This window comes from Echeneis naucrates, chromosome 18 (assembly GCF_900963305.1).
Source record: "Echeneis naucrates chromosome 18, fEcheNa1.1, whole genome shotgun sequence".
Taxonomy (NCBI): Eukaryota; Metazoa; Chordata; class Actinopteri; order Carangiformes; family Echeneidae; genus Echeneis; species Echeneis naucrates.
Genome location: NC_042528.1, coordinates 10,457,745 through 10,468,453, shown reverse-complemented (window position 1 = coordinate 10,468,453; position 10,709 = coordinate 10,457,745). Strand labels below are relative to the sequence as shown.

The following is a 10,709-nucleotide window of genomic DNA, read 5'->3' as shown; positions in this document are numbered from 1 at the left end:
ACAGCAGTTGAAAATGCCAGTGCTCTGTTGATTAGAATCAGCAGCGACCAAAGTCGGTGGCTTGGGGAAGGCGGAGGCAGCGGCTGAGGCGACATGTTATTGACAATCACGTTTGTCGTCATGGTGATCATTCAAATAAGGAAGCTCTGGAAAAAGTAAACATGCATTCTTAATAATCTCTCATGGGATTCTTTTTACATTCATTGCACCTTTTCAAAGCTGACCTCGAGCCCAAATGTCTGAACAAAGCTCCCCTGACGCTCGCCGCTTCAAAACTTTTCCTTCCTTCAATTGTTGCACGATATGATATGGCTCAATTCAACCCCCATCACACTGTTCACACCATTTACTCACATACCTGGCATGTTCTGTCACTTGCTGACAGCTGTTTACTATCAATCAAAACACATTTCCAGCAGGAATTTCACACGAACCTGAAGTTAGTGTTCACAGACACACACACACACACACACACACTAGAAAACACAGCTCTCTGTTTTGCATTTTAAATTTAAATATGATTAAAACTCTCCTGCTGCTGCTGAACATCTCTTTGGTGTTTGAGCTTCTGAAACAAAAGTGGACATTTAACACTTACAGGCATTGCCAAACTAGTAAATTTGCACATGTGGCTTGCATGGAATGGAAAAAAGTGAGACTCATACTGACTTCCATGAGGAAGACTTTTATTGGACTGTTCGAGAGGACCCACATACAGTGGTTACGCTAGAAATAAAAAATAAGATAATACATTATCTGGGTCGAGAGGGAGCATTTCTGCTCAAAAATCAGCAACACTCTAAATTTGTTTCATGGAACTGATGACAAAATAACATATTTAGTTGCACACATTTAACTAAATAATGAGTTGGCATAATGAGTTGTTTTGAGGAACATACAGAAAAAAACTATATAATTATAGAGATAATAATAGACAGTACAGTTACATGTCATTTGTCAGTGGATGCCACAGTGGCAAGAACCTGGTTATCTCCTCCCTTGATCATTACAGTCAGCTATGAAACAATTATGGCCCTAATGGTATGCTCAGTGACATTCCAAAGGTGTAAACATGTTGAGAAACACACGAGAGAGCCAAAACTCTTAGTCCAAATAGTTCGACAGCACCAACGATGAACAGATTATGGCCGTGATGACGTTTGCTTTTACTGCTGATGACGCCTGCTGATGCTTATTTTTCCTTTTATCAGACCAACATGGCAATGGGATTGGACCTCGTCTTGATTTCTCTTGCTATTTGACACCAGGTGCAGGGCCCGCAGAAGAAGGAGTACACACAGTCGTTGCAGACTGAGCCCTGTGTGGACGGTGATAGAGTTTGAAAAGGTTGGAGACTGACACATGCACAAGCACATTTGTTGCATACAATTAGAATCCCAGTCACCAGAGGCAACTGGAACAAAGGTACGCTGTGTAATGATCATGCTGCATAAATTCCTGGATGTTGTTCAGGAAGACAAGGCTCATTTGACAACACTGAGCTTTATGCAGGTAAATGCTATGCTGGTACTTATTGAGGGACATTTTATTTGCGTGGATATCAGTTTAGATTAGTATAATGTACCTCAATGCCATATCTCTGCCGTACTGACACCCTGAGGGCTGTGGTCATTGGTGGGATGAGTCCAAAAGCATCCAGCAGAGGTAAACACAGACACTCCCCTGCCTCATGCGCCGTCTTACAGGTGAAACAGGGAAGGCACCAAAAGGCCAAGCAACCTACAAAAAGCCAAGTGGTGATGTGATCCCACACTTTTATTGTTTCAGAGCTTCCATTTTCAGGCTCGGACATCTCGCATTGTAAGGATGGCGCTGCGCTGCAGTTTAATATTGTTAAAGCATAAACATTGTTAGATACTTTGCTCCACCTGCTTATCCCCAATCTGGTGGCATTCCTGAACCTGGAGAGATCTGAATGATCATCATATTTTCATTGTTTCTTGGACTAGATGGAGATTCAGATGGTGAGTTCTTGTCTCAGGAGATCAAAAAAAATAAATAATAAATAAATCAATAAAAATGACACGTGTTACCTCTCTCTTAATGAAAATAATATACAAGTATTTCATAATACAGGAGACTTACACTGGGGCAGGTCTTGGAAGCAGTCACAGATGCCAGACGTCCATTGGTTGGATACTGTGGTCATGATGAAAGGCCGGGGTTGGGTTGCAACCATGTTTCCAGACATGGCTTGAGCTTCGAGAGGAAACAGTCACTGTGACACTGACAAAAGCTCTTATCGCCAATATACGATCCAATTTACCTCAGAAAGAGCTACAGTCTTAATCAGATGTACAGCTTTGTTGAATCTGACTCTAACTGTTTGTGATCAATTGTCAAATGAATACATACTTTACATGATTTAGTGCATTGTTGAATTTTCTTTAGTTTCTATACTGTTCTATACTGTTCTGAAAAGCAAACATTGTTTTCTTTTAATAGCAGACACGTTTTATTTGAAGGAAGTGACATAAATCTCAATATGTCATTTTTCAAACATACTGGCTGTATATAACACAGTGAACAAAGCAAATGTCACAATGACTAATGATTAAGGTGTGGTTTGTATATTGTATATTATAATAGTCGAAGGAATTTGTATTATTTTTTTTTTATTTAAGTAGAACAGTTTATTTTTGTTATTTTTGTAAATTGTTGTGTTTTTTTGTAATCTAAGGAGCCAATAAAAGATCTAATTTATTTTCCAATGCTGATGAACCACAATTTAACGTTAAGCAAGACTGATTTCGGCACACCACAAGTAAACCAGTCTGGATTGTCATTTTCTTTTCATTTTCATTTTCAAACTGTAACTGGAAAGGAGCATGAACTTGTAGCAATACCACTTGACGGAAAGGTAATAACCCATCTACTTCTGCTTTTACGTTTGCAGAACTTTGTGGATAGTTAAAGCTTCTTGTAATTTGTCTCGAGTTAGTTTCCATTTCTTGAGGTTTTTCTTTTTTTTTTTTTTAACTGAGCCAAAGAAGAAACCAACTTATTAAATACAAAAATGATAGTAATACATACACTACCAGTCAAAAGTTTGGACACACTTTCCTATTCATTTGAATGACAAAGTGTTTCTAAACCTTTGACTGGTAGTGTATACAGTATGTAACCTGGAATTCTAATAACCTGCACTATCACCTTTCATTCAAAGTCCTCACTTGGTGGATTTTCTTACCTTACCGCCTTGAGGGAGCAGAATTTGGTCAAATCTGAGATTCTGTTACGGAAGAATTTACAGGACAGTGTGGCATCTTATAGGCCTGCTGCAGAGTGGTGAACATGACAGGTCTGCAGGTGACGTCTGTCACTGATTGGCTGTCCAACCTGACATGTGTTAACACCTCTGACAGTCAGACATCGGCCAATCTGACTATCATCAGGCCAGAAAAATGGCGTCGCATTCAATGAGTGCAAATTCTTAGACAGAGGTATGTGATAAAAACGAGAGAGCGTGCTGCAGCGTTCTTCCTCTGACACGTCTCTTTGCTTTTGTTACAAAGCTGCAGGTCACACTTGCCGAGAAACCTTTGATTCTGCCATTTCAAGAGATCAGCGTCTCCAGATCAATATCACAACACTGATTTTGTATTCATATTCTGATTTGAAAAGTATTCAAATTTATCAATTCACATTTAGTGATAGCAGTCATTAATCCTCTGGACGCCTGTTGGTACAGATCATAAATTTTTATTTAAGATCATGTGACTGACATGCAACAAATGTCTTTACTGAATCATTCCAATCTTTAATGTACATTCACAGCTTAGCTAATTTAGATGTAGACGAGGAGTTTGAACTGGTTGTTCTAAACTTGGTCGAGTGGCTACCAAGCATGAAAACACCTATTGGTCTGGATTACAGTACAGTACATGACACCTTCATGTACAGAACTCAAATACAGTACTTGAGTTAATGACTTTGGATACTTTCTACCACCGAAAGAATAGATTGATGGAAAGATTGGGAAAGCAAGATAACGTGCAAAAATGACCTCCATTTTGATACACATTGTGTCCCTGCTGAGTACTCTGAGGTAACTGGGAGCGGCTGGCTAGAGGAAGTGTGATTAAATCAGCTCCCATACTCTGGAGGCCTGGTGGTGGCCTAGGCCAAAGGATAAAAAAAAAAAAAAAAAAAAAAAAAAATCATGCTGTGGCTGTCTCTAGACCAAGTGCGCCCCCTTCAGGGAGGTCAGAACTGTGTATCTGGCTGACAATGAAGAGGAGGAGGAGGCGTGGGATGCTGCTCTCCTCTTCAGCTCTCTGGAGATCTGGAGCCAAGACAGGGGGTAGCAGCAACATCCATACAGGCAGTCGCTCCACACACTCCCCTGTAACACACACAAACAAGAACACACACGGAGGCCTGAACACTGGTGGGAGGCTCAAACACAAGGTGGCTGCTCATATACATTACAGCAGTTGAGTCTTTTATTTGATTTGTAATTTTACACTCTCCTTCTTTGCAAGAAACAGCTATACTTGGATTCAAGCTGACTTATATACAACAAAATGTAAGTGTAGTTGTTAAAGTTTATGTGCTCTATCCATCCTCTGGGGAAACTGAGTTGCTTGTGGCCAAGTTTCCGCTCACAGCAACAGCAGCCACAATGAGGAGCGTGTCAGAAATGTCAAGATGGAGAAGTTGGATAAGTTTTGGTTAATCAATAAAGTCTGAAAGACACAGTAAGAAGGCGGGTGCTGGTTGTTGCATGTGATAGCCATGATAATGAGTCAGCACGGCAAACTAGAGCCCATTTGTTTGCTTATTTTTCGTTGTGTCCAAAACATTAAAGTTACATAATATGAAGTTCTCAAAATAATAATGATAATACGCAGTTCTCTTGCTGGATCATAACGCATTTATGAGCAGCTACGGCTCAGGATTTACATGGGTTCACTCCTACAGGAAACATCATGGTGTACAAAAGCATAACCATTCTGTGAACTGAATCACAACATGACATAATATTTGCCCCACCCAGATAAGTTGCAAGAGCAAAAACACCAAACAGGTGAAGATTTACTTTTACACACTTTCACTTCTTAAAGTGATCTGCTTGGCATCATACTTTTTCACGACTGTGTTGCCTCCCCTGTAAATCTAATGTGGGAGGGTGACATTAACTAAAATTATCACGCCACCCCCAAACGTCATTACAGGCCTGGCGATCTGGTTGCAATATGGAACTTACTCTTACTTGCGTTTTGAATGTAAAATAAACATAGATGGGAATTTGTTGTTTTTTAATTATTACTTGAGGCAAAACAAGGCTACCAGTCTGCGGACTCATGAGCTAGTATTTACACTATGTTTGTGCTGAATCACTGTTACAAACAGCGAAGTGAGAAAACAACAATCAGCCTCTCAGTTGTAATTATGAGTCAGAGCTATACCAACAAACTGATGGCAGAGTGGCTACAAGTGCAAGCTCTATCAAAAGATGCATCCTATATTAGTTTTCAGCTCATTTCATAGAGAAGAAATAAGTAATAAAACTATTTAAAATATTGATGGTTAGGGCTAGTAGTGCAACAAAATTACCAAGTCAGAACAACTGGCGTCTTTCCAATTCTTTGTGTTCTGCTGACCTTGCGTGAATATGATCTCAATGCTAACAGCAGCAAGCTAACATACTCACAAGGACAATAACAACATACTGATGTTAAAGGTCACCATGGTCACCATGTCAGCTGAGGGTAATGGGAAAACGAGCTATGCTTGTATAAGAAAATGTAAATGTTTTCACAGAAGGTTGAAACAGAACTAAAGCATGCCCAAATGCGTCTGCCTGTTATATTGTGTCCTTCCACCCGTGAGAAAATTGCTGCCTTGCTTACAACCTACATGCTGGAACTTGTTTTCATAACAACTTCTGGACGCCTTCCTCGGCTCATGCTCTGCAGTATTTACAGCAATCCAGGGCCCACTCCACCTCCAGAAGGAGCCAACATTACCAACCACCTCCTCCTCTGCCATGGCAGCGCTCCAGCTCCTTCCTGCTTGGCCTCCAACCAATCCCACCCCCTGCCTTATCGCACCCTGTCTTCACTGTCCCAGAAAGGGCTTATCCAATGTGCAGCTCACACTTTGGCCATGGTATGTGTTGTTTATTGCATGTGGAAAATCTTCATGTTTTGTCATGTGCACTCATCAGTGAGTGATGACTGCTGAGATATGTGGTCATACAGTGGGAGGCCTCAACGGCACAAACAGCTTTTTGTTTATTCATGAAATTATTTATAGGCCTTGGGCAGATTTATTAATTTAGTAAACATGTCATGATTTCAATATATCAGGAGTATATATCTGAGGTTTATCTGTCACAGCAAAGACAAAACTCTTTGCATTGCTAAATTAGTCTAATTACCCATGTCAGCTGATGTTGCAGCTATTCCCCCAGTTCGATGTTATTGTGTCTCATCGCCAAGCCACTCAACTTGACTAAAAGAATTTCAATCCAAAGTTTAACTATCACACTCCCACACCAAAGAGGAAAAGTACTCCAGTGAACACTTATGTATTCAATCTCACTTTATTTCCTCATTGAAATAAAACAGCCAACACAACATAATCAAAGCTGTCAAGGCTTAGTTTGTGTGTATTGTTAAGCTAAAGTCAAACTTTTTTTTTATTTGTCAGCAATGTGGGAGATCAGATTACTGAAGGTTTGAAACTGTAAAGTTAACTCTTAAATAAAGCATTCAGTTTAGCAGTTTATCAGCAGTTGCAAACCCCTACAAACTGAAAGTAGGAGGAAACGAGGTCAGTGTTCAAATCAGCACAAGGTTTGGCCAACTTTGAGCTACACTATTCCCAAAAATTCAATGAGGGAATATTTTCTAGAAAATCAAGAAAATCTTCTTTCTTTGTTTACTATTGTATCAAACCCTCTAGAGGCACTTCTATGTTTTGATGTTATGTCTTTGTTTGCATGTATTTGTTTCTACCTTTATATCTACCTTTTAATAGAAAAGTTGTAAATTGTGTTTAATTCAAAATGGCATTTAAAAAAATCTTTCAACAGTCCAGCTGAAAAGTATATGAAGCAATTTACCTGTATACCGTATCGTTCTCTGACAGATGCCCTCATGGCGAGTGAGGCTGGCGGTACACAGCCGATACAGTCCAGCAGTGGTAGGCAGGGACATGCACCCACTGCGCTGGTCACTTTACAAGTAAACACTGGGAGGCAGCACAATGCAAAGCAGCCTGAAGTACACACACATGCATATATATGTAGAGTAGGCCAACTCAATCAGTCAAATAGACAGTGTCAGCTAAATGTTTGTATTACGCTGCATACTCACAGTCCCCAATGTCTTTATGGCACTCACACAGGCCTGTGCTCCATTGACCTATCTCCTTGACCCTGCTCTCCGGCTGGACCTGGACCACCCGTAGAGTCATAGCTGAACTGTTCGTAAAAGAGAGGCAAATTATTGACACATAAAAAATTCATCAGTTTTGATGTTCAAGTGAAGCTGGAATGCTAACCAGTTGGAGCATCACTTTCTCATTCTGAGTCACTGTGGCCTCCAGTCTAACTTGAAGCTTTAGTGTTGCTCACACCGTGAATTATAACACAATGATTTCTGAAGCTTTGCAAGACTGGCAAGTAAAGAGCCATTGCTAACTTTAGCTATCTAGCTAATCATCGTGTAATCATATTAAAGGCCAGATCACATATTATAACATGATTTCATCTAAAAAGGACAAATTGTGTATTGTCCAACTGATCATTCAAAGAATAACATTATACGTCATTTTAATGCTTTGCAAAATCCAATAACTTGAGGTGAAATTCTCAAGAAAAAAGAAAAAAAAATCTAATTCATGAAATACCACACACAACACATTTACATAAGCAAAGGCAACATAATGGTTTTCAATGTTGTTGCTCACTGTTCCCTGCCAACACAAAATGTTCAAATGCAGCATGTCTGAAACTCTTCACTGCCAAAGCATTACATTTGTTTTATTGGCAAATCTGCTGCTAGTAATTAAACATTGGTTGTTTTTTGATGGTTATCTTTTAATAACATGGTCGGGGTTAGGAACAGATTGTCCCGCTGAGACCCTTTACTGAAACCTTTCAGTAACAATTTCAGTAAAAGTTAGGGTTAGGGTTAGGGTTAAGCGTTTTTTTCTTTTTTCAGTACATAAATGTATGATATTGTTTACAAGGAATATTCATTTGTAAAATGGGTAAAAGTATAAAATGAGTAACTCAAACTTACTCCTTTTAGTATTTTTATTTTTTGTTGAAATCTACTGTTGAGATTGACCGATGTTATTAGTTATTAGTTGGTTATTGGTTCGGAAGTAGCCAGAGATCTAGGATGCAGTCTATTTACCCCAAAAACAAATTACAGATCACAAATAAACAGATTTTAACATGGGATCTGCAGCAGATTAAACGGATTATCAGATTTTTGTATTCAAAGGAAATGTTGTGTCCACTGTAAATTGTATCTGTTAGGACAGCTCCCCACACAAAGCATCAAACTTTGTTTGAAAAACACATAATTCTTTGCCATAACTGGAGCCAACATGCGCAGGAAGCCACTATCCAGGACCATCCAGTGAGGATCTTGCTGAGGGCAAACTTCCACGCCCCTCACTCAGCAAGGTTTAAACAACGTTGCCTCCTCTCCTGACCTGAGTTACTATTTAGATCTTCACCTCAAACTGTCAAAGTCAAACTGAGAGAAATTATTCTTTTGCACTGTGAATGGCTCAGGGCCAGAATGCTGGACTCTAGGGAATGATTTCCATCACTCCTGTAGACAGAATAAAGTCTGACTAAAAAGATGTTTGGATAAAGAATAGATAACTTACCTGATTATGAGTATGCGTATAATAATCCCCAGAAAAGCAAGAGCTGTTATGTTTTATGTTTGGCCTTTTCTGTCCTTCTGGTGTCAACACTCACATGTGTGTGAGCTCTTTTCTTCACTGCCGTGTTTTGGTGTAAATATGAAGCTGTGAGGTAAACAAGGTACTCTCATGACTGCTGACCTTGAGTACCTCAGGCCTCAGAAACACTTGAGCTGATTTCTACATGGATATCAGTCATTTCTGAGTATTTACGCTGATAATTACTCTCTAGTTGCTGCCACTCCTAATTTGTGGTGTTTGAGCAAGAGCAATCAGAAATCACAAAATGTCATCACACAGAACTTACAGTTAATGGGATTTATTTTTAATAAGCTATGTTGATGTTTATGAAACCTTCCCTTTTCAGGATTCTCTTCAAACACTGAATAAATTCTCGTATTCAATTGTCATGAAATCAAGGCAGAATCAAAACAGGAAAAGCTTGTTCTGTGATATCAAACTGCTGAAAAGGCTCAGGAAAACCAAAGATGGGAAAAACCTGTCTTATCAAGTGTAGCCCATCTCCTCTTTCATAAGGGTTGTAGCTGACATATCAGATTGTACAAGAGCGTAACAAAGGTGACAGTCTTTTTAGATAGAGGTATTTAGGAAATTGTCATATCTGGAACTTTACCGTAATATTGTTCTGTCTATGTCATGTCATGTAAACAGCATATTCCGTTTGGATAAACTAAATTTGGCCTCAGTCAAAATTTTGACATGAAGGATATGCTGGTATTATTAAGGTTAAGAAGGATTCAGAGAGTATTCTTCAATATTGGGATTTCTACAGCAGTTACACACACCTTTTTATTTTGTTTAAGTCAGTTACATGGTTGGCACAGGGATACATGCTCATAAAAAATCAAGAGAAACACTTCAAGTAAAAAAGAGTTTGATGGATGAATAGATGGAAACATTTTTATTCCAACATCGACCTGTGACAGATGCTAATGTGAGGATTCCAGGTAAAAAGTAATAACGTGAAAGTATCAAAGCTCAGTCAAAAGAGAGCCGCTCGCAGCCTGTATTCAGAGGCTTATTCTAGAAACGGCCTCAGGATTTTTGCTACTTTGTGATTTTGCTGTAAAACTATACAATCCAAAATTTTTAAGACAAATATACACCCAATGAATTGTTGGTCCTACAGTTTGAATCTTGTACAGATTACACAATGAGGATATTACATGTTACCTATGAACAGAGGCAGAACCCCAAACAAAGCTGAAAGAAAACTCCATGGTAAAAAAAAAAAAAAAAAAAAAAAAAAAAAAAAGCACACATTTTGTGAGAATGCACAAAAATCACTGATATCTACACAATATTACAAAGATAATGTGATGCATAATGTGATCTTATTATGTGATATTGTTATAATAATGCTTCCCCCCTTGCGCATACGTCCTCTCTTCATACAAAAGTGATTGGAAAAGCAGGATGCCAAGATGAGCACAGTTTCTGAAACTCTGGAAACTCTATAGATTTAAGATTAGAAACAGACACACACACACACAAAAGCAAAACATTAATTATTTTACTGAATGTTAACCCACACCGACAGATACTTAAATTTCACTCACTGGTTTGGTGTATTTTGCTGCAGAGGCATTTGACCAGCTCTCTTTTCTCTTTGAGGTTTGTGGGAATGAATGGGGAGCGACACTTTTTCATGCCGTTGGGAGAAAGTGCTGTGAGAACAGAGGTGGTTGTTGAAATTCAGACCACAGAAACTTGTTTGTCTGCAACAACATAGGTACAATGGCAGGAAACCAAAGAGAAAAAAATGACCTCAA

General features: G+C 39.0%; 2 protein-coding genes across 2 annotated transcripts; both read right to left on the bottom strand.

Annotated features, from left to right (window-relative positions):
• Nucleotides 1-664: 664 nt before the first annotated feature.
• On the bottom strand, nt 665-3,366 carry LOC115058970 (cornifelin homolog A-like). Its single transcript, XM_029526541.1, has 4 exons — nt 3,212-3,366; nt 2,107-2,220; nt 1,586-1,740; nt 665-1,318 (listed from the first exon to the last, which is right to left on the bottom strand). Exons 2-4 carry the CDS (start codon nt 2,210-2,212, stop codon nt 1,208-1,210), a joined length of 372 nt encoding a protein of 123 aa, XP_029382401.1. The 5' UTR covers nt 2,213-2,220; nt 3,212-3,366; the 3' UTR covers nt 665-1,207.
• A 331-nt stretch (nt 3,367-3,697) lies between these two features.
• Nucleotides 3,698-9,008, bottom strand: LOC115059014 (placenta-specific gene 8 protein-like). Its single transcript, XM_029526600.1, has 4 exons — nt 8,878-9,008; nt 7,347-7,453; nt 7,094-7,248; nt 3,698-4,366 (listed from the first exon to the last, which is right to left on the bottom strand). Exons 2-4 carry the CDS (start codon nt 7,444-7,446, stop codon nt 4,199-4,201), a joined length of 423 nt encoding a protein of 140 aa, XP_029382460.1. The 5' UTR covers nt 7,447-7,453; nt 8,878-9,008; the 3' UTR covers nt 3,698-4,198.
• Between the last annotated feature and the right edge of the window lie 1,701 nt (nt 9,009-10,709).

Bases quoted from the DNA above. Each gene is read 5' to 3' on its own strand.
- LOC115058970 (XM_029526541.1), bottom strand. From the start codon at position 2,212: ATGTCTGGAAACATGGTTGCAACCCAACCCCGGCCTTTCATCATGACC. The intron at 1,741-2,106 runs GTAAGTCTCCTG...GGCTTTTTGTAG, and splicing joins CTTCCAAGACCTGCCCCAGT to GTTGCTTGGCCTTTTGGTGC. The intron at 1,319-1,585 runs GTACATTATACT...CCGTCCACACAG, and splicing joins GGCAGAGATATGGCATTGAG to GGCTCAGTCTGCAACGACTG.
- LOC115059014 (XM_029526600.1), bottom strand. From the start codon at position 7,446: ATGACTCTACGGGTGGTCCAGGTCCAGCCGGAGAGCAGGGTCAAGGAG. The intron at 7,249-7,346 runs GTGAGTATGCAG...TGTGTACTTCAG, and splicing joins CCATAAAGACATTGGGGACT to GCTGCTTTGCATTGTGCTGC. The intron at 4,367-7,093 runs GTAAATTGCTTC...TGTGTGTTACAG, and splicing joins GAGAACGATACGGTATACAG to GGGAGTGTGTGGAGCGACTG.